The 23,959-nt window shown below is 46.3% G+C and overlaps 1 protein-coding gene across 8 annotated transcripts in view; it reads left to right on the forward strand.

The window, feature by feature from the left end:
- The window catches only part of LOC136379840 (kalirin), a 635,535-nt gene that overhangs the window by 414,219 nt on the left and 197,357 nt on the right, over window positions 1-23,959 (forward strand). For 6 of the 8 annotated variants that reach the window (XR_010746806.1, XM_066347435.1, XM_066347437.1 and 3 more), the window contains exons 12-14: window positions 3,847-4,055; window positions 7,536-7,710; window positions 21,850-22,045. Coding sequence is in view for 7 of the 8 variants with exons in the window: in XM_066347435.1 (XP_066203532.1) it covers window positions 3,847-4,055; window positions 7,536-7,710; window positions 21,850-22,045 (580 nt within the window). In the remaining variant the exon portion in view is untranslated. The remainder of the gene's footprint in view (window positions 1-3,846; window positions 4,056-7,535; window positions 7,711-21,849; window positions 22,046-23,959) is intronic. The other 2 variants (XM_066347439.1, XM_066347440.1) reach the window with 1 other exon arrangement.

The following is a 23,959-nucleotide window of genomic DNA, read 5'->3' on the forward strand; positions in this document are numbered from 1 at the left end:
TCTGGTCATAGAACTAGCCAGACAAAGGCAGACTCAAAATAGCCCTCAGTAAATATTAATTCTATTCGAGAACTCCTTTCCCTCTGGTATTTTCTTTTTTTTAAGTGAGAGAGACAGAGACAGAGAGGAAGGGAGAGAGATGAGAAGTATCAACTCATAGTTGTGACACTTTAGTTGATTGCTTCTCATACATAACTTGATGGGGGGTCTCCAGCCAAGCCAGTGACCCCTTGCTCAAGCCAGCAAACATGGGGTCATGGCTATGATCCCGCGGGATTTCAAACCGGGGTCCTCAGTGATACTCTATCCACTGCGCCACTGCCTGGTCAGGCTGTTTTTCGTTTTTGTTTTGCTTTGTTTTGTTTATAGAAGGGACATAGATAAAGGTGTTACTGACCCTTTGTCTCGAGTGCTTCAATCTCCTTCCCTATTGCTGAGTCAGATTCTCTTTATTCACTAGCATTTTGATATTTTATTCTCTTGAAGATAGACCTTCCATTTCTTAGCAGTCTGCTAGTCACTGGACAGAGCTGCATCTGGTCTTATACTTGATTGTTTTATCTCTTAGCTGGTTTTCCTCAGAGGCAGGTTTTAACTCTACCTTAGACAAGAGTTTCTTTATAATATAGCAGAATATAGGAACAGAGATCTGAAAAGTCAGTTTCAGTTCATTAATCAAAGAATATTTGGAGGGTTGGATGCAGTTTTATAATGCTATTGACTTCAGAGGTCAGTGTGTATTCTCAGATGTCCCTAGTCTTTTTGTTTATACCTCTAATACCTCTTTTATTTATTTATTTGAGGGGGACAGTTTTTATCTTTGACTGTCCCTAAAATTTAGCAGCATAACCACCACCAGGAGGGAGGTTAAGGATGGCACTGAAAACAAAATTATCTTAAATAAAAGAAAATCCTCAAGGCCCTGGTCAGTTGGCTCAGTGGATAGAACATTGGCCGGGCATGTGGCTGTCCCAGATTCGATCCCCAGTCAGAACACACGAGAAGTGACTATCTGCTTCTCTCCCTCTCCCACTCCCCCTTCTCTCTCTCTTCTCCTCTCTCAACCAGTGGCTCGGTCGGTCCAAGTGTCAGCCCCAGGCGCTGAGGATAGCTCAGTTGGTCCGAGCATTGGCCCCAGATGGATTGCCAGGTCCCAGTCAGGAGCCTATCTCTCTATCTTCCCTCCTCTCACAAGGAAGGAAGGAAGGGAGGGAGGGAGGGAGGGAGGGAGGGAAGGAGTCCTCAAGATACCTAAAGCCTTTTTCCTATCTCTGTCATCTCTGTCATTCCTGTATCAGTGAATGCCAGACTTATCCTGATCAGTCTTCAGTCTCAATACCTGTATCCACTGAGACATCAAGTTTATTTTTTCTCTCTTAAATTATCTACTCCATGTCCAAAATATTTCTCTCTTCACTCCTTCCTCCCTCCCTCCCTCCCTCCCTCCCTCCCTCCCTTCCTCCCTTCCTTCTTTCCTTCCTCTCTAGAAATATCTGGACTTTCCAGTCTCAAGGATATCCTTAGACATCCCAGGACAAAGCAAAACCAGAAAGAAGAGGCCCACTCAGCCTGGCATATTGAAGGACCAAATCTATTGTTGGTCTTTTACCAAATCTAAAATAAAGGAGTACTTCAAACGTTCCCTCTGCCTGCTAGTGGGGACTGGAGATGGCTTGCTTCAAAAATATTTTTTAAACATAATATCTAGTACTCATGCTAGGCACTGTTTCTAAATGATAAATAGATACAGACATCTCACTTATTTGTGTGTATACACACAGACATTCACACATATATATCAACTTAGTAATTTTTACAGCTTTGGGGGTTAAGCACTATTATTACCCCCATTTTGCTGATAAGGAAAACCGAGGTGCTGAGAGGTTAGGTTACTTACAAAGGTTATTAGCTAATACATAGTAGAACTGGGATTTGAAACTTTTAACCACTATGCTATATTGCTTTTCTATACAATAGTTTTTCAGAGAATCCATTAGCTCTTACCCAGGGACTTCTGCACAACTGGAAAATGGTTTTGCTCTCTGGGTAAAATCACAGCCAGAAAGTATGCAGTAGTGATAAGCTACAGTTACCAATAGCCTGAGCTTCCTAATTTCATACTGATTTGAAATAAGTGCATTCGTACTTGTAGGAATATGTAGCCCAGCTTCGATGGTCTGAAAAAGTTGTTTTGTGTTTTTATAACAAAAAGCTTATTTGTAAAGAAAATAAACTGAACTACTTACAACCAAATTGCAATCTGTTAAATAATGGGGACACCTAACAAGAATAATTTAGTTATAGCTATCATCACAATGCTACAGGCTTATTAATAGGGCTGTATGTTTATTTAAAGCATTAAAATGAGTAAATCATTCACTCCTTGTAATCTCTGAAGGGAGCAGGCTGGTTCTTATTCTTCACATTTTGTTTCCAGATTAGGAAACTGAGGCTCAGAGAGGTTCTCACCCAAGAAGGACATTCTTTATACCCTCTCATTCTCTACCTCCAGGGCTTATCAGTCTTGTAAACTCAACCTCTTCTGCCACATCCAGGGTCCCCTGTCTAAAGAAAAATATGACAATAAAAACGGGGGAAAAAGAATAAATAATAGCTTATCCAAAATAAGACTATTTTTGTCTCTATTCCTTTTCTCACCCCTTATTACCAAGGCCATACCATGATTTACCATATGAAACCAAATAGATGAGGTAATATTCTCAAGGTCGATATTTATCTATGTTTTTAATTTACAGAACGTTAGAGCCAGAACAATTTCATTTTATGTTTCCCCAACCTATTATACACGTGAGCCAAGGCGAGCGAAGGGTGTAGTGATTTACTCAAAGGCACCACAAGTTATGGGAAAAACAGGAGCCCAAATCTCCATCTTCTGACTCCGTCCATTTTTTATCTTGCTGGGGTTTGTTGTTTTTTGTTTTTTTTTCGTCCTAGTAGAGCCCTGAGCTTATCTTTCTTGCTAGCCAGCTGAAGGCTCTTTGTTTCTAAGCGAACAGCAGACCGCCTTGCCCTCCATCATGTACGGAGGACTCAGTAGGAGTTAGAGTGGAGCACTGTGGCAGGCACTGAAGGCCTGTCTTCAGTATGAGGCAGAGCTGCCCGTGAATGAGTTTTCAGTAATGCAATTCAACGCTTCAGCGTTTCCAGTGCTTATTCTGTTGAGAACACTATACTTAGCTATCTCAAAGTTGTCTGATGGTAACATCCTGGCCGCACTCCTTCATCTTGAATATCATGGGGGAAACGTCCTTATACTGAAGTTGAGATAAGCTACATCTTCAGCATTCAAATTTCTAACCAACCTGGCAGTCCTGCGAAGAACAACATGATTGAACAGAGCCTGTATTCCCTTAATTAATCTTCATTTGGTTCTTATTGAGCATCACATTTATTTTTACCTGTTTGCAAAATGATAAATTTCTAGGCCTTGACATCTAGCAGCTGGAGGAAATGTGCAGAGCCCTCCCTTTGCTCCTTTCTGAACAATGAACTAATATGTTCATCACAGTCTCCTGTTCTTCCCAGTCTCTCAAAGAGGAGTGATCTCCCTGCTCTGAGACCCAAGTTTCCCTCAACCACTGGGAAGCCAAGCCAAGGGCGCTTCCATCCTTAGGGACTACAACACTAATGGAGTAACCTTAGCCAAGATAGGTAATAAATATAAACGCGAAGCACACACCAACCCTCAGTGTGCTGAGGAGGGCAGTCTGGCATTGTACTGACTGGCTGGAGTGGGTGGCGTGACCCCAGTCCAACTTTCTTGCCCTTGCCCCGGCCCTGGCCTCTCCTGTCCGTCCTGAGTGGGGTCTCTGCTCTCTCCCACAGTTGTGGACATGGATGGAAGACCTTCAGAAGGAGATGCTGGAGGATGTCTGTGCTGACTCAGTGGACGCGGTCCAGGAACTGATCAAGCAGTTCCAGCAGCAGCAGACCGCCACTCTGGACGCCACACTCAACGTCATCAAGGAAGGCGAAGACCTTATCCAGCAGCTCAGGTCAGCGCCTCCCTCCCTGGGGGAGCCCGGCGAGGCCAGGTCAGCATGGGCAGTGCTTCCCAGTGGGAAATGCCTCGGACTAGACGTGAGATAAGTCATGTCCCGGTCTCGGCTCAGCCACAACCAGCTTTGTGATCTTGTGTGATCCTCTGTTTCTCCATCTGTCAGATGTAAAAATGCCTGTACCACATTTAATTTGAATTTAAAATGAAATAGTAAACAGAAAATTCACTAATGTTCCAAAGCATTATTTATCATTCATGTTGTTCATTAATCAATAAGTAATATAATTACAACAAAGATTAACAATATTGAACAGAAAAATAAATAACATCTCCCTTAAGAATTACAGCATATGGCCCTGGTGGTTGGCTCAATGGATAGATTATAGTCCCAGCATATGGACGTCCAGGGTTCGATTCCCAGTCAAGGCACACAGGAGAAGCGACCATCTGCTTCTTCCCACTTCCCTCTCTTCCTTCTCTCCCCCATCCCTCTCCCCCTTCTTGCTTTCTTCGCGTTTCACAGCTAGTGCTCAATTGGTTTGAGCATGGCCCTGCATGCTGAAGATAGCTCAGTTGGTCTCAGCATATCAGCCTCAGGCACTAAAAATAGCTCAGTACTCTAGCATCGGCCCTAGATAGAGTTGCCTGGTGGATCCCAGTTGGGGCACATGTGGGAATCTGCCTCATTATCTCCCCTCCTCTCACCTAAAAATAATAATAAATAGTAATTTTTTTAATTACATCATATTTAGTCACATGGAGAAAGGGCCATTATGGAGTATAGTGTTCTTTGGCATCTGGTCTCAGGCTGAACTCTGAACTCCAGTGCCCCAGTTGGCCAGATGTGACCAAAAATAGTTGGCTTTGACCCATGAGAATGTGATGTCCTATTCTGCTCTTCATTACCCACTTAGGACCTTTCCACCATTCCTTGCTGCTCAGAAAATAAAAATCCTCCTGTATCAACATGAACAAACATAACCAATGAGGAAATTCCTGTCTAAAACCTTATACTCATTTAGAATCATCCCCACCATTGCCTCCTGTTGGTATTACTATCTAGTTTCCTGTTCCTGTCACGGGCTCCGACCCCTCAGAAACAGTGTCAGGAGGCCTTGAGCAAGCCCTCAGCAGCCAGCCTTTGCCCAGGTGCTGTCTGAACAGGATTTGATGGTGCTAATGATGCTTGCCCGCAGGGACTTGTTCCTGTCCCCACATCACTGAGTGTTGGGACCTCTGCCAGCTCTGGACAGAAATCATCTCATCAACACGACCCAGGCCAACACGGAGGCCCGAGGGAATAGCTTGAATCGAGAGGGCTCCCCCCCCCCATATCAGTTGTCTAATTAAATAAACAATGAGAACTTACCTTTCAGTTGCCCTGGTATGTTTTTCTGTTGGAAATTAATTATTTCTGTTCTAAATATGCACATGAGATGCTCTGAAGCATCCTGCTGCATACTAACTAGACAGCCTCTTTCCCTTGGTCCCCCGATTCATCCGCCTGAATATATAACACCTGACAATTCTGTCTGCCTGCCTAGGAAACTCCACTGTTATTTTTTTTTTTTTTTTTGAAGAGTATTCCAAATAATGGGCAGTCACTTAATCACTCTGGGTCTCAGGTGCTTCATCTGTGTAATTAAGGGGCTCTCTCTAGGAGGTCTCTCTGCGCAGGAATTTTGTGATAGCTTTGTGTTTTCTCTGCAAACACTCTTCACAAGCTTGTCTGACTTTATTCTCTGTGGAACTGGGTCTATGGAGATGCCACTTGCTCTAACAACTGCCCACCGTGCACCGTGCCTGAGGGCAGAAGGCCACTTGGAAATGGCGAAGGCGCCAGTTCCACAAGATTAAGGTCCATGGATTTCAGAGAGGACATAGGTGTGTAACTGAGACCCACTGGGGACCTTTTATTCCCCACTAACCTGACCTGGGCTCTCCTCCCTGATGTCAAGACCAGCCAAAGAGAAAAGGAATGAAATGGTGCCTAGTGGGCCTTGGCAGGCTGCCTCACGCAGCCCGGGGCTCACGTCTTCTCTAGGTCTGGCCCTGCTCACTGATCCCTAAGGTGGCTTCCCATCACCTCTGTGATTCCTGGTGAGTGTGACCCTGACATGGGTGCTGTCAGAGTGATGCTCTGCCTTCTGGAGAGCAGGCCGGGAGAACAGGCCCCTGATAGCACAGTCCTCCAGACCTACGTGATGCATAGTATGGAGTGCATCCCTCATGTTCCTTACCTGACCGGGGTGTCCAGGCGATGGGGAGGGGGCCATGACCTAGTAGGCCAGGGTTTGGAGGTAGAATCAGGGGTCCCTGAATGAAGAGAGGATTCAAAACCAGTGACTCCCTGCCTTGTCCTCTGACTTAGTAAATTGTTTTAGAAAGCAAGATGTTGCAAAATAGTGAATGTGCCCATTTATTTCAAGTTTTAGGGCTCTAGCTTCAGGCCCTATAGAATGTTAACTTCTTAACCTCTAGTTTTCCTGTCACAATGATCTCTTCGGCAGTCTCACCGCCACCTCCCTTCTCTGAGCAGGTCAATATGTTTACCTCTTGGTTCCCCTCTATAGCACGTCACCTCCCCCTGATACTTTTGTATAGACTCCCCCTGCTCAGAAATCGTACCCCTCCCATCTTCCTGGCTGGATCCATCCTTTTCTTCCAAATCCGCACTCATCCTTCTTGGAAACTCGTTGCTGCCCAGCCTCTTGTGCCCTCTGCCCTGCCCTCTCCTCTCCCCAGTCAAGCCTGTGCCCCGTCAGCACCTGATATTCCACTCGCGTCCCTTGGGGATGAGCAGTCGTTCATGCTGCACGTCACTGGTCACAGAGCACGTTCACACTCAAACTGTGAAGTGAGCAGGGCAGGGATTGTTAAGTTCGCTTTACAGGAGGCAGCCGAGGCTCAGGGAGGACATTTCCCAAGAGCACTAGCGCCTGTCTGTCAGGGGGACTGAACCAGGCTTGCGGTCTGCAGGCCCCATGTTTTTCTAACTACAGCCTGCGTGATAGCGCTGGCCTGTAACTGTAGCATCGCATGTGAAGTGGATGAATAATTTTGGCAGCCATGATCTGACTTTAACAATAATCCTGTGAAGTGAAACTGGGAAGAGTTTTTATTATGCTTCTAATATGTCTCCTTTCATGCATGTGTATGTGTGTACATTAAAACTGTACGTATCAGACCGCATATATGCATGGACTCATTCCATTTCTCTAATGTTTTATGCCGTGTAGAGCCCTTTCACATACATTATTTCACTTGATCCTTTTCATAATTCTGTCTGAGGAGTAGGAGAGCAGCTCGTCTTGGAGCTGCTGGGCTGTGAACCCAAAGAGGCTCCGTGTACCTTTGGTTCACCCACTGAGCAGATAGTGCCTGGCTCACAGTAGGAATTTGATAAATGTCTGTCACTTGAGTGGCTCAGCTATTCAGAATAGGAAGGCCCCCTGCTCCTCTACCACGGTTAACATGGCCAGGCCCTCCTTTCTTTTCTTGCCCTCTGCCACAGGGACTCGGCTGTGTCCAACAACAAGACACCGCACAGTAGCTCCATCAGCCACATCGAGTCCGTCCTGCAGCAGCTGGACGATGCCCAGGTGCAGATGGAAGAGCTCTTCCACGAGCGGAAGATCAAGCTGGACATTTTCCTGCAGCTGCGCATCTTTGAGCAGTACACCATCGAGGTAGAGATGGTGGGGAGTGGGGGGGGGGTGCGGCCGTGGGAGCGCCGGGGGCCTGATAGGGGCCTGCATAGGGGCCTGCATAGGGCCTGCATAGGGCCTGCCGCTGGACCGGGGGCACCGCCCAGGGTCTGGGACGCGACTGGCAGCAGCAGTGGCTTAGAAGGAGTGGTGCATCCAGGATGCATGCATAGAAATCAACAGGTTCACGTTCCACCTCACTGTAGTCCTCCACCCCTCTCACCTCCCCTGCCAAGCAGACTTCCTCTGTTTTACTGTCTGGGGACAGCTTCACTGAGAAGGTTTTGGTTGGTGTGTTTTGGACTCTTGGTGCTTTGGTTCCTGAAAGACCATGGAGTTGGCTCTTTGGGGACTGAGGTAGAATCCTCGAATTCTCTATATTCATGAGTAAGTAGGAGTTAAAATTAGGAGGTCTGTTCAGATCATGGCTATAGATCAGAGGTGAGATAACATCATACCGCAGCCAGGAAGTCTGGAACCACAGGAAGGAGGACCTGTGTGTATCCTCAGTAAGTCTGTGCTGAGGCCACTTGGTGGTCACCTCTTCTGTTCATTCTGAAAAGGTCAGAATAGGGTGTTCTGATAATTATGTCCCCTTTGTGACGCCTGTTCATATCTGTCCCAAATTATATCCACCGTTTATTATTTTTTGCTCTGAAACAGTAACTACAGCCAGGTCAGTAGGGTCCCTGGGTGTGAAGAGGATCAGACGCGCAGGTGCTTTGACCTTCTCTGGGATGGCACGGGGTTAAATGAAAAGCACTGTCCCCTCTTGGCTGCTGGCTGGTGTGGTAGAAGGGAAATCTAGTGGTCTCTCCACCAATTTTTAAAACTTTGTTTTGCATTTCAACCCTCTTCTGCGAGCTGGGGCTGTGGATGGCTGGGACTGGGCTTTGCAGCAATGACTGTGGAAATTTTCTTGGAACTGGTGTGGAAGGAAAATGTCTTTTTTTAATGTTGAAAGTTCCAATATCACCATCCCACACAGGACCAGAAAACTGTCCTGGCAACAGCTGCCCTTTTCTTCAATCCTTTTTCAGAGACCAAAAGTGTTTATATTTAGAATGGAAACTGTGAAAGCAAAGCAGTCCTAGATAGGTCTTCCTTCCCATCCTCTCTCACGATCTTCCCCTTCTCATAAGCACCCCCCCCCAACGGCACTGCAGGTCCTTGCTTCCCCTTCTCATCAGCACCCCCCCCCCGACGGCACTGCAGGTCCTTGCTTCCCCTTCTCATCAGCACCCCCCCCCCGACGGCACTGCAGGTCCTTGCTTCCCCTTCTCATCAGCACCCCCCCCCCCGACAGCACTGCAGGTCCTTGCTTCCCCTTCTCATCAGCACCCCCCCCCCAGACGGCACTGCAGGTCCTTGCTTCCCCTTCTCATCAGCACCTCCCCCCCCCCGACAGCACTGCAGGTCCGTGCTTCCCCTTCTCATCAGCACCCCCCCCCCAGACGGCACTGCAGGTCCTTGCTTCCCCTTCTCATCAGCACCCCCCCCCCAGACGGCACTGCAGGTCCTTGCTTCCCCTTCTCATCAGCACCCCCCCCCCGACAGCACTGCAGGTCCTTGCTTCCCCTTCTCATCAGCACCCCCCCCCCCAGACGGCACTGCAGGTCCTTGCTTCCCCTTCTCATCAGCACCACCCCCCGGACGGCACTGCAGGTCCTTGCTTCCCCTTCTCATCAGCACCCCCCCCCCCCGGACGGCACTGCAGGTCCTTGCTTCCCCTTCTCATCAGCACCCCACCCCGGACAGCACTGCAGGTCCTTGCTTCCCCTTCTCATCAGCACCCCCCCCCCCGGGGCAGCACTTCAGGTCCTTGCTTAGAGAGTTCATGTTCTGAAAGGTTCCTCCTGGACCATCTATGGGACAAAGGAAAATATCAGCCTTTCAATCTGGATCTCGACTATTCTTCCAACATTAGGTGAATTAATCCTTTTTATTTTTAGTTTATTTTGAATCTATATTCAAAAGGACTTCGGGTGTCAAGTAGTACTAAACATATATTGAAAGGACAATTTAAATGCCAGTAGAAAATTAGAGATATTGGCATGCAACCAGGAGTGAATACAGTGGAGTTCGTAAAGGCAGGGTGGCCAAGGCAATGAGGACAGGAGAGGGCATGTGAGTTATTAGTCTTTGGTCACTGGGAATAAAACTCTCAGAAGTAAGTGGAGGCTACATTGACTGCAGTGTGGAAGGCCCGGGCACCCCGCAGCCCTTCGGAAGCTCCACTTCAACCACAGAGCCTGGCACACCCAGGGGGAGGTGCTTAGCATGTGTGCTGATTTTGCTGTTGTATTTTTTTAAGGTTTTACTTATTGATTTTAGAGAGAGGTGAGAGAGAGAGAGAGAGGAGAGAGAGAGAGAAAGGTGGTAGGGGAGAAGTCAGGGAGGCATCAGGTGGTTGTTGCTTCTTGTATGTGCCTTGACCGGGCAAGCCCGGGGTTTTGAACCAGTGACCTCAGTGTCCCAGGTCAATGCTTTATCCACTGCGCCACCACAGGTCAGGCATCCGTTGTATTCTTTATTTACTTTCCTGTTATTCCAGGTCCACATCAAAAAAAATGCTTAAGGGGAAGGAGACAATCTGAGAGTTGGATGTTTAAGTGTTATTTCATTAGCGGGCTGTGGTTTTGAGGTCAGGGTTGCTGTTTATCTCCAGAATGCGTTGGTTAGCTTCGCTCTGCCCCAGGCTGCCGGGGCATCAGCCGGGGACATTGCTCAGGTGGGCTTGCCTGCAGGGATTCTGAGGAAGTCCAGTTTCACTCCTGAAAAAAGAATCCAAAGTATATGCAAAAAAAAAAATACCATTTAAAAAAGCTAACTTTAAGTCAAATGGATCTTATTTCAATGTTGCAGTAGGGGAGCTTGATATTTAAATTGTGGGTTTGCATTCTTCAGCCTTTGCACAAAAACCCTCCTGCCCTCCGAATCCTGGACCCCTTGGGCAGCGGGCTATAGATGTAGTAGAGGAAAAGCGGGGAACTGGGATGAGAGTCTAATGAAACGAGGGAGAGAGAGGTAGTGCCTTGGCTCTGCCCTTCTGGTTCAGGCAGTGGAGGGGTCTTGTTCCCCATTTTGGGTGCATTTCATCTTGGATAAAAACGGAAATCCTGGCAAACCTATGGAAAAGTTCTGTTTCGAGTCAGGTTGTCAGAAGTTATTTTTGAGGGTGGTGAGATTATTTCAAATCCCAGCTAGGGTGGGAATGAAGAACAGCTATCTAGAGGAGTTTCAGAATGTGAAGCTGGGGGTGGTGTCCGCAGCGAGAGACAGTCGGAGCTGACAGAAGGCAGGGCAGGAGCTGTGACTGCCGGGCTGGCAGCTAGGGTTCCTCCCCCAGAGGAAGGAATCTGCTGGACACACTCGAATTCCTGGGGATTACCGGCAACCAGAGCAGGCCTGCTCCCCCGGCTTCTGGAGACCTAAGCCTGGCTTAGATCTTAACCATATCACTGAATGGCTGACACGGGCTAATTAATGTAAGACTTAAGATAATATAGGAATTGCTGCACCACTCTCCTCCTCAGTAAGAATGATGTGTACGGCTCCCACAGTGTAACCCGGGGTGAGGTTATAGGGCACCCTCAGTAAGAGTGAAACTTACCCCAAATGGATTAGGCAACTGTTAAAAAACCAGGACTAAAAACAAAACAAACAAACAAAAAAACCAGGACTGCGGCTGCATTCCTGACGTAGCTTGTTAGACGCCACGGAGACTAGACAAAGTGACCTGTGGATGTTCTGTGAAGTGCTTTTTCTGTAGAGTCAGCCTCCTTCTATGAAAAACATTGTCAATGAAATGGTTATGATAAAAGCACTCACTAAGTACAAATAGTGTTTTTTTAGTGATGGCAGGAATATGGATAATTTTTTTCTTGTTTTTGATGCTTCCATGCATTTTAAGTTTCCTATAATTGATCATAATGATCAGAAAGAAATTCAAAAATTATTTCTAGAAGTAAGAACAGTCTAGTGGTCTCCAAGCTCTTTTGATTATGCGCCCTCTCGATAAAATAATTTTGAACTTGCAATCCCCTATATTATTAGTGTATAAATTATACATGTTTTATCATCACAGACTAATCATCTCAAAACTCAGCATGCCCTTAGGGTAAAGACTCGCTCTTTCAGTAGAAGCTGTGGTTCCATACTTCAAATATCTTCTGGATCATTTCCAGTTTTTTTGGTTTTTTTTTCACCTGGTTTCTTGACAGGTCTGATTAGATTGTCCTTGTTCCTCTCCCCCATCATGTGGGTTCAGAGTTCTCTGTGCTTTCATGATTAGGATTATCTTCAAGCTTTGAAGAACTTTGTTAAACCATGTGTCTTTTTGTGAAGGTTCATTGAGTTAAAACTAGATAATAGGTAAATCCATTTACTGGTCACATGGAAAGAGCAATAATTTGAAATATGATGAAAGCAACTGAACACATGAGCCCGCCAGCCCCTCTGCACGGGGGCCCCCCTGTCCCTGTGGGGCTCTGTCCTACAGCACCGTTGGCCCTGCGTTGGACGGAGACTTCCGTCGGCTAGTGGAAGTTTAGAGAAACTTCCTATCTTTTTGGGGGGTTTGATCTAATATGTATACATAATATAATATATATACCTATTTATAGAGAGAATTTTTGTCTTTGTTATCAACAGATAATCTTGAGCACCCCTTGGGTGGGCAGACCCACATTGGAGAGGATGGACATGACACCAAGAAAGATAATGTAAACAAGGGACTTGATGAAAAATGGGTCACAGTTATGGTCTTCCTTTTAAATCTCTGACTCTATAATTATAATCAAAGTATGCTCAGTGCACCTGAGAAACTAATCTGTGCAATTAGTCTGATTTGTAAGGAACGGAATAGCCAATTATAAATCTGCGGGCTACACATTAGGACAAGTTGGGGCCTGGCCGAGGCTGGGAGAAAATGGCCTTCAAGAAAGAAAATTCTTCCTAGAGGAGAGAAAACCGGCTGTAATTGACTGGTGGTCTCAACTCTTTTTAACTGGTTGTATGCAGATGCCCTTAGCATTTTATATTTGAAGGAGATCACCCAATCAACCTTTTGTCTGATAGAAATTCAACTCAGTAGACATTTAGTGAGTGCCTACTATGTACCAAAAACCATATTGGGCATTGAGGATGCGATCTCTGACATTGGGGGCTAGTTGGGGAGAAACAAGGAAACAGAGCCATCATACGCTGTGATAATTCAATGAAAGGGAGAGGCCCACCGTTGGATGGGAGCACAGAGGCAGGAGTTCGTAGCTTTGTCAGCCGTGGGAGGTTTCCCAAGAGAGTCCTAGAGGACAGGTAAAAGTCGGTGGCCAGCCTATATCAGGGTATTTCCAGAGCCCGGAGAAGGAGAGGGACAGGAGGGAGCTCAGGACTTCTTCGCCCTCCTACACTTTGGTCCTGGATCTGCTCCCCGGGAAAACAGGACAAGTCGGCTCCCTCTTTTATTTGGCAGCCTGAAACGTATTTGAAAAGGGTCATCGCAGGCCTCTTTTCCTTTATCTGAAAAACATTGAGACTGTGTAAGTTATTTCTGCAGTCTTCTCCAACTCTAAAAATCTGATGAGAAGTTCTCTTCATCATCAGCCCTTCTCTGTGGTATTATTTCCAATTTATTCACCTTTCTGGATGTGACATGGTTTCCGGACACCTGACTGTCCTGGTGGCATGCCCAGCTTACCAGACACCTGGGTGAGGTGTGTTGAGAACACTGGCTCTCTCCTAGCACAGCTCAGGCCTTAGGGGACTTCTCGGTGACTGCATCCCCTGTCTTGTCTAGGCTGTGCTCTCTGAAAAGCCCCTGGTTGTTTTTCAAGGTAATTGCTTCACATACTCTGACTTTTGTGTTATTGAATTTACTGGAATGACACTGGCTAATAAAGTTATATAGGTTTCAGGTGTACAGTTCTATAATGCATCATCTGTGTATTGTGTGTCCACCTCCCCCAGTGAAGTCTCCTTCCATCACCATTTACCCCCCACCCTCTTCCACCTCCCCTCCCCCTTTTCCTCTGCTATCACCATGCTGGTAACACCAACTTTTCATTAGCCTAAGTGAAAGCTTTTTATAATTGTCCCTCTCAAATTTTACTTTTTTGTTGGATCTTCAGCTTATGAAAATAAATTTAATTTATTATTGTGGCCATTTGAATATTGGCCAGGTCAGGCTGGGCTCCCCGTCCTCCCCCAGGGACACAGAGCCGTGGGGCTGCACAGTCATTCTCTGACTGTGGATCCTCCCAGGGCCACACCATCCAGTCCCGTTTCATAACCTTTTCTTCCATAGCTACAGTGTGAGAATCTGCAAAGCCGTTCTCCATGTTGGCAATATTCCTCCCACCCACCACCATGATAACTACATCAAGAAGGGAAATGAGATCTGCTTGAGATCAATCTTGTGGCTTCCTCCTATGGATCACTAGAGCATTTTCTGAATGTGCCTCAGATCTTTTGCGAAGGAAATGCAGAATAAATACAATAAAATAAGCCAAAGTCTGCACAAAATATTTATTTGATAGTCTCTTCTAGACTTCTATCAAATTGATTTTTCAGGATCATTGTAGGGGCGGTTCCCCTTCTATCAATTTTTTGTTGTGGTGGTTTTTTTAAGGATTATTCACACAGCTTTACTATTCTGGCAAGTCATGTTTTTAGTAAATCATTAAAGATCCCTGATGGAAACTTTCATGTCACTCTGTAATGGGGTGGATCTGGGGCTGCAGACTGAAGTCGGGTTACATTATCTAGGTTGGTTTCCGGTAGGGACGCAGGGCACGCAGCAGCAGGAAGCCAGTGTGAGCTGCAGTGTGAGCTGCTGAGCTTACGGGGAGAAGAGCATTCTGGCCCCGAAGCGTCGGTAAGCGCTAGCGTGAGTGAAGAATGGGTGCTGTGTGGGAGCTCCTCCACAAAGGCAGGTCCGGAAGACAGACAGATTCCCGCAAGTCCCACACTGATGAAGAGGCAAAGATAAGGACAAAAGAACCCCTCAGGACCTCCTCCACATCAGTCACGATTATGTCAGAGACCTCAGCGTTACTTTAATCATGATGATAATGAAGAAAAGAACATGAAGTTGGCAATAAAATTATTCAATTACCCAGATTATCCAACTGGAATAGAAATTAGGTAACTGAACATTGGAACTCATGATTACAGCATGTTGCAACATGTTCTTACATTATGTTGCCAAGAATTAGAAACCACTGAGAGTATTTCTTTACTGCCAAGTCCTTTGGCTTTTTCAGAAAATTCTTGTTATATCCCCAAAAGTCTTTATATAGCTACATTATTTTAACTCTTTAGACATTATATTTCTAAAATAGGGAAATGCTATGATGTACCTTTAAAATAATCTGCATTTGAATTCACCAATTTCATCATTTTGTATATTGCTTTACAGAAGAGAACTTTATATTCTTAGATAAAAAATAAATGACTATGGTAATTTAGTTTATTTTAGTTTTACAATGGTAAGCTATATCAATATACAAACCCATTATGGACAAGCTAGTTCTACCCAGGCAATAGAATTGTCTCTCTCACTGCAGTACGTCTTTCCCCCTCACCCGTCACTAGTAGGCCAGCGGAGAAGGTTCATCTTTTACTTTTCTCATCTTAGTAAAAATAAATACATCATAAAACAGAAATATGCTCATTTTATAATTGATCATTCATGTATTTCAGAGCAGTCTCACCCCAGTGACATGCCTTGGACCCTTCCTCCCACTCTTACTGGAATGGGATTGGACTTTAATGTATGCTATATACACACATACACATATATTACACACACACACACATACGCACACACGCACGCACCACTTGCTGAGTGGCAGGATGGCACTCTCATCAAGTATGTAGCATTTTGAATCAGATTGCCCGGGCTTGAAAACTGTTTCACCAACTTTACTAATTTTGTGACCTTAGGCAAGTTGCTAACTCAGTTGCCTCATCTGAGAAATGGGGACAAGAATAAGAATTTCTGGCCCACATAAAACATTTTTAGCAAAGCTCCTGACACTTGATAAACACTTTTTTACTACATTGTAATTGGCATTATTGTTATTTTTCACAATATATTTTCATATATATATATTTGCCTCCACATTGTCAGCAGCTAAACATCCTGCCTATTCTTCCCAGTTGTTTCTTGCCGAAGGTGATCTCCATGTGAGGAGCAAAGGCATTGCCCTTGCTGTACCAGCTGCTCTGCTGCACGCTCACCCCGCTGTTTACATCCTAAGATCTTATCGCAGATGCATCTCCTGTTCATGATAAAGGCTCCTAGGGATCAGAAGATTCTAGATTGGTTAACATTGCCTCTATACTAAGTAATCTGGCACAGTCAGCTTGAAAAGTATTACCAAAGTTTTAAACAAAAATATCCTATGGGGGGAAGGCTGTTTGTTTTCTAACAAGGGTAAGTTATTCCTGGCATTTGTATGTAGTCACAAACACACAATTTACTGATCTCTTCAAGGAATACATGATTAATTTAAAAGGTCCACGAGAAGTAAAGAAAATGGAATTATCACGCAGGGTGTTCTTTTCTGAAGAAGAAAACAGGAAAGGTTAAATAGGCACTTCTCTGAAGCAACATAATAAAAAGAAAGATACCCTCAGAGTCAGTTCTCAGACCAGCCTTATTGATAGAACACCATGGTTCAGAGCACTGGACTTTGGGTGATGGACACACAACACAATCAACAGTCCAAATGGTATAGAAATGTTTATGGGAAACCTATGTACTCTTATTGATCAGTGTCATGTTAAATTTAATTTTCTAAATAAAGCAAAATAAAGAGCCCTGGACTTTCTAGTCTAGCACTCAGCTCTGCCACCACTGGCTCTGTGACCAGGAGAAATGATCTGACTTTTCTGGGCCTTAGTGTCCTGTCACAGTTGCTATGAGGATTAAATAAAAAAAAGGTTAGTCAACTGCTTACCACACTGTCCACTCCTTACTACATGTACAGGTACTGTATCTTCTTCAGCTGTGACCATGATCTTTATCGTAGTCACCAGCATCTTAAATCAATCTGAAGAAAGGGATTACACAGTGAGACTTCCAACTTTGCAGGTCATAGCGAAGAGCTGAGATTATGGGAGTAGACTACAGGAAGTGGGAGGAGAAGGGGCAGGTGAATTTTCATTCAGGCAGGTACAGAATAAAACATCTGGAGGGGAAAGGCTAAAGTATTCTCTACATATCAACACTGAGAAAGACCAGAAATGGGGAGAACCAATGGAGAAGGCCCCCTGAGACCAGAGCCCAAGACAGCCGCTGGACCAAGTTCCTAGGGTCAGTTTTTAGCAGCAGAAGGCTAGATTCAGTGAATCTTGTCTAGCGGGAAAGGCTTGGCTTCACATTGAAGTGAGCCTTTCCATTTCTCTCTGCCTCTTACCCTTTATTAATTTCTGTTTAGCTCCTTCTCTGATTTCCCTAATGGCTTTGGTTCTAGAGTAGATAATTGTTAGAATAGAAATGTTGCCAATGCATCTCTCAAAGAGGTCATTGTACCCCTAACACTCCAATTAATTCAGGGGAGCAAGGGGGATAGAGGCCCTGGAGCCAGAAGTGAGCGGGCCAGCCACTGAGATGGAGTTAATTGAGTGGAAGGAGAAGCAAAATAGGTTGATGAAAAGCTGAACTCCCTGTGGGCACCATGTGTTCTTTCATTTATTTGGTTCAGGGCCTAGTTTTAGTCCTGAACCAATTTTTTCAGATTTCTTTTCCAAAAGGAGTTAAATCTCCAAATTGATTCCCCAGTGCAAGTTTTTCTTTTTGGAGTCTTGTCTCCATATGAGCAGACTAGCCCATGCCCCATGTTTGGAGCTAAGCCAGAGATAAACACCTGGGACTGGGGGTTGTTTCAGGCCCCTGAAGGCAATGAGGGCTGGAAGAGACTGGGAGGAGGGGCAGGGGCGTGTCAAGGCCGAGGACCAGGGGAGGAGGCTGGAGAGGGCGGCGCTGCCTCTGGTCTGGGAGTGGAGCAGCAGGCTGGTTTACACAGCAGAAGTGCATGCAGTGCGGCTGGAAGGCTAGGTTTCCTGTTTGCAGTAGGTAAGCTTCAGGGTCGATAACAAACTTCTTCCTTAAAAAAAAAAAATGAGTGCCTGTTGTATGCCTGCTTCATACCCCAGGAAGAAGGTAGAGAGGGGAGCCCAGTGAAAGAATATTCCCCGAGGAAACAGAAAAGAGAATAATTTAAATTCCAGCAAACATTAGAAATACACAAATCAATCAGGAAAAAACCCACAAATCAGACTAATACAAGGCCCTGCACATCAGCCCGTGGGCGGAACGGGAAGAGAGAATCATACACAGAGCAGAGCCTTTAGATCCTGGGGGTCGGGCTGTTCTGCTGAGTAGCTTAAAATTCGCATTTTTCAGGCTGCCTAACAGGTTTGGGCCCCATCGCTTATGGTGTCGGGCAGGGACTGCGGAGGAAGGTAGGGAAGGGGAGAAGAAGATAGAAACCCTGGATATGGAATCCTGGACATTCTGCACATTTGGTTTAGATTCAGATTCCCAAGACACCAGACATCTGAGCCTCTCCGACCCGATGTAAGCACCTCGGCTTGACTCTGCTCCCCCTCACGGGCCCCTCGGCCCGTTCCACTCCACAGACGCCTGGTCGTGTGAGCCCTCCGGGACCTCCCTGCAGCCCACGGACCCTTCATAGACTCAGTTTTATGGAAACAAAACAAAACAAAACAAAAAATTGAAAGGAAGGCAGGCTCTTCCCTCCATACTTGTTGTATTAGTTTTATTCTCATTTCTCTTGGATTATAGGCATGGGAATGGACTAAAAATGTTTGGGCTATTTTATATTTTATCTCTGGTAAAAAGCTTATATCCAATACATATTAAGAACTCTCACACATCTACTATCAAAAGATAATTAATCTAGTTTTTGAAAAATGGGCATAAGACTTAAAAAATACTTTTAAAAAGTAGACACAAATAGGCCCTGGCCAGGTGGCACAGTGTGTAAAGCATCATCATGCCAATGTGGTGGGTTTGATCCCTGGTCAGGGCGCATGTGAGAAGCAACCAATGACTGTACAGCTAAGTGAAAGAACAAGTTAATGTTCTGTCCCTCCCCCTTCTTCTTTCCCTCTTTATCTCTCTCTCAAGTCAGTGGTGGAAAAGTAGCCAATAGCATATGAAAATGTGCTCACCATTATTCGTCATCCTAAAATCAGGAGATAATACTTCATACCCATTAGAATGATTAAGTGGATTCATAATACCAAATGATGGTGAAGATGTAGCAACTGGAACTTTTTTTTTTTTTTTTTTGTGGTAACAGAGAGAGTCAGAGAGAGGGACAGATAGGGACAGACAGGGAGGGAGAGAGATGAGAACCATCAATTCTTTGTTGCGGCTCCTTAGTTGTTCATTGATTGCTTTCTCATATGTGCCTTGACCTGGGGGCTACAGCAGACTGAGTGACCCCTTGCTCGAGCCAGTGACCTTGGGCTCAAGCTGGTGAGCTTTTGCTCAAACCAGATGAGCCCACGCTCAAGCTGGTGACCTCGGGGTCTCAAACCTGGGTCCTCTGTGTCCCAGTCTGACGCTCTATCCACTGCACCACTGCCTAGTCAGGCTCAACTGGAACTTTCATACATGCTTATTGGGAATGTAAAATTCCTATTGGGAATGTTTAACATACACCTACCCTAAGACTCTTCAATTGCTCTCCTAAGTAACTGTCAAAGGAAATGAAAATCTGTGTCCACAGAAGGACTTGTATAAGAACTTATTCACATCAGCCTTATTCATAATAGCCAAACACTGGAAACAACCCCAGAGTCCATCAGCCAGAGAACCGATAAACAAATTGTGACAATATATCCATCCAGTGGATAACGGTAGTAAGGAATGAACTACTGACACACACAACATAGGTGAATGTTAAATACAGTGTGTTGAACACAAAAGCCAGACAGAAAAGAATACGTGCTGTGGTTCCATTTGCAATCCCAGACTAGGCTAGACTGCGTTTGTGGTGACGGAAATCAGAAACCAGCACCTGGCTGGGAGGGTGGGGCCGGGCTGACTGGAAGGGACACCAGTGGACTTCCACCCTTAGAGGGGTGGAAAGGTTTACATTTTGTTGGTGGTGATGGCTACACGGGTGTATAAAATTGTCAAAACTCATGGAATTAATGCTTAGAATACAGAGTGGGGTAAAAATAGGTTTACAGTTGTAAGGACGCGAAGCAGAATGTAGTCTTGTGTTATTGTTTATCAATGATTGTATTATTTTTCATACAAACAACTGTAGACCTTCTTTAGCCCCACCTTGTATGCACATTTTATTGTATATAAGTTATACTTTAAATCTTTAAATACAAAAAGGAAAACATTTATAAGCCTAGTCTATATGGGCCTATTCCTCCTATAAATTATACGTTATAAGTCATTAATTTCTCTGCTCAGCTTAACTCCTTTCTCTAGCTAGAGAATGAAGTGCTTTTCAAATATGGTTACAACAAAAACCTGTTTTGCCTGCGCCCCTGATCCCCAAGGCCTCCCACAATGAGTATATATAGTAGGTTTTCCTGCTGAGCCCAGGGGCTCCCCTAGTCGGCCAGGAAGCGGTGGGGGCAGAAGGAGGGGAGACAGGCAATGAAGGTGGTGTTTCTCCAGTTCCCCCATCTCGGCGTCAAACCGCAGCTGCACTTTCAGTGAGGAAGGGCCGTACTGTTAGACAAAGAGTGGAGTCCTGTGTCCCAGACAGCAACCCCCCACTCCTACTGCCTGCCTTTCCCCTCCCAGCCTGTATGGCCCAGCCAGCACATATAGGGGATAAGAGTGACACCTCCCAGCTGCCTGCAGCTGGTCATCTCCTTCCCTTTGTCCCCAACATCCCTGCAGCAGCAGCTCTTGGTACCCAGGAATGTTATGCTGTGTGTTCGCTGCAACGAAGCCCCGAGTGTTGAAAATCCCTGAGCTGGGGCTCTGGGTATGTGCTTAGGCTGCTGGGGCCATATCGTGGCAGTTTGGCCTGGGGTGAGGCTTTTGCTTTCTCTTCTTGGAAAAGAGGATGGTGGTCCCTGTGCCATTGCCCTCACAGGCTGCTGTGGGGGTAACCAGAGATTGGGGACCTAAAAACCACATTAGAAAAGTTATTATCTGACTCATATGTCAGGTGGCATTATTACCCAGCTCAGTGCCTCCCAGTCTCCGTGCCGTGATGAGTGTGGTATTTGTCAAGGACGGGGAGGATTCAGACTCTCTGCAGTCACACTGAGAGTGGGTGAGGGGAAGCCACGTGAGAGAAGGCGGGAAAGATTAACGAATTAGCAGCTTCCTATTAAGACCGAGTTTCATTACGTGCTTCAGTCTTTATTAGAATCCTTAGCGCCTTTCACTAGAGTATAATCTGCTTGGATGTCTGTAGATAAACTGCATGTCTGCCCCTGGTTTAGTCACCGTTCCAGGCATTGGCTTTGTGATACAGGGAGAGGACCTGCACAGCAGGGCACGGAAACCAGGCGGAGACCTGGAGTTTGATGCACACCAGCTCTCCCTCGGGCCCTTGACCGGCTTCTCAACCTTCAGTTTATGTTTCTTGAAAAGACTTAAATTCAGAGGACCTCTCCAATGAGGGGGTTTTGGGGGGGAACAGTTGTGGTATAGTGGACAGAGTCTCTGCAGTCTGTAAAAGACCTGAGCTTTGGCCTCAGCTCACCCCCTCCCGAGTAGGAGGACTCTGAGCAAAGCATCCATCTGTCTGAGAGAGCCACAGCCTCCTCTGACCTGGAGGCCGCCACCGGCCTGCCTCTCGGGGCATATGGTAGGAGAATGGGGCGGAGTATGGAGTATGCAAAAAACTTATAAACCATAAGTTATCATGTAAACGTCCCATGCTAGTCTACTGCTGTTGTCAGAGACACTGGAACACACACAGATCACGTGCAAAGGCACGCACACGTGCGTGTGTGGCCGTGTTGCTTCAGTGCAGTGTGAGAGTCAAGGAGACGCAAGGCAGAGGCTGATCTGGGGTCGGCTTAGCGAACGAGGCCTGGGGTCTGCGAGCCGAGCCGCCTGCCGTGGAGCGGCGAGCCCGGACTGATGCTGTCCCCTCACAGGTGACAGCCGAGCTAGACGCCTGGAACGAGGACTTGCTCCGGCAGATGAACGACTTCAACACGGAGGACCTGACGCTGGCAGAGCAGCGGCTGCAGCGCCACACGGAGCGGAAGCTCGCCATGAACAACATGACCTTCGAGGTCATCCAGCAGGGCCAGGACCTGCACCAGTACATCATGGAGGTCCAGGCCTCAGGTAGGCCACCTGTCCCGTCCCTGTCCCCTGGTGGGGAGGTGAGGGAAACAAGAACGCCAGCGTGACTCCAGCAAGCGCTGCCATTCATTTTATCCCTGTAGCTATAAGGAATAGATTTTCCCCCATTTTAAAGAAAAGGAAACTGCAGGCGGAGGCCTGAAGTAACTTGTGTGAGGCAGGCCAGTGAGGCTGTGGGAAGGAGGGGAACGGGGCCGGGCTCTCCTGGTACTGCAGAGAGGATGGGAAAACCAGTGGTGGAAATTAGCACAGATTCGAAAATATAAATGAATAAATAAATAACTAACTGTGGCCTAGAAAAGCAAACCAGGTAGGCTCCCAAAGCAGTCAGCCATCTGTGTGTATGTTCAGCTTTGTAGACATCCGCTATTTCACTCCTCCCACCCACACCCACTCCCTGTCCTCCACCCCCATGGCTGCTCTTGTCTCCAGTCCTTGCCTCTCAGAGTCCTGGTTTTTGTCACTGGTCTGTGTGTGAGCATAAAAAGTGCTGATAAAAAGAAAATATGGCAGGGTCCTATAATTTTGTAACTTCTAAAACAGCCATGGTTGAGTTACCCAGATTTCACTTTTTTTCCTGCTCAGGATTTAGTCACTGTTTATCCTACAAATGCACGAAACCTTAGTGTTACTCCTCCAAATCGGTCTTTGTTGTTAAAACTGGAGGGAGCCGTCCCAGTCCCTGGTCCACCCAGCCCAGAAAAGGAAACCACTCATGTGAGCACATACCATTGGCGTGCTAGACCCAGGCGACACCCATCGCCCTCCTCCCCCTCCGCCCCCTCCCCCCTGTTGACTCAGTTACCGCACTCCCCAGGGAGGCAGGCATGAGCTCAGGCCACCGACTCTGTTTTAAGAAGGTCCATGTCCTTGTTCATCATGAAGGGTATTTAGAATCATAATTGTTAGGTGGACCTTGGCCATCAAACTTAACTTCAGGGTACTGTGTTCCCTTTTAATGACTTGAAAGGGATACCAACATTCAAAGGAACTTCACTTCTAATCAGAGGAGAGACAACCTAATAGAATAAATTCTATTCACTTTGGTCCGCATAATCTTTCCTCGAATTTTCATTTGCGTTGTGAACAGGTCTGTTTATATGTACACAGACTATGCCCCATACAGCCCCAGGAAGGGCCATTCACATTATAGTCTGTCTAGTGTCTCTTTTATGACAATGCCCAAGCCCCACGCCTGAGATACTCTGATTTAACAAACTCCAAATGGGTCTTGGGTGTCAGCGAAGCTCCTGGTGAGTCCCTGGTGCAGAAGGGCTGGGACCGCTGCTGCTCATCACAGTGGTTAAGTCAGAGCCGCTGGTGTCTGTGAAAGAATGCCCCAGGACAGTGGCTCCCCAATGTGGTTCCCAGATCAGCAGCATCAACATCACCCGAGGAGTTGTTAGAAATGCCACTTTAAGGGTGCATCCCTAGAACCTAGGACATCAGCATCTCTTGGGGTTAGCCCAACAATCCGTGTTTCAAAACCCTCCAGATAATTCTGATGTACCACTGCTGATCTAGGACCTTGCTACTCAGTGTGGGCCCTTGACCAACACCCCGGGCCTCCCTGAACACTAGTCAGAAATGCAGAGTTCCAGGCACTGTCCCGACTTAGGAATCTGAATCTGCATGCGAATCATGTGCACATTAAAGTTTGAGGAGCAGAACACTAGGGAATGGGGGGAAGCTGTGAGCCTCTCTCCGTGATTGAGAACCTGCCTGGACTCGGGGCCTCACTTCTATGGTTTGCCCTCATGATGCTCACAGCAGCGGGCGATCCAGCTAAGCCTAGGAAGCACGAGAGCATGCAGACACATTCCTTAGAGAGAGAGCATGCAGACACGTTCCTTAGAGAGAGAGCATGCAGACACGTTCCTTAGAGAGAGAGCATGC

The sequence above is a fragment of the Saccopteryx leptura genome, chromosome 8, assembly GCF_036850995.1.
Source record: "Saccopteryx leptura isolate mSacLep1 chromosome 8, mSacLep1_pri_phased_curated, whole genome shotgun sequence".
Classification (NCBI taxonomy): domain Eukaryota; kingdom Metazoa; phylum Chordata; class Mammalia; order Chiroptera; family Emballonuridae; genus Saccopteryx; species Saccopteryx leptura.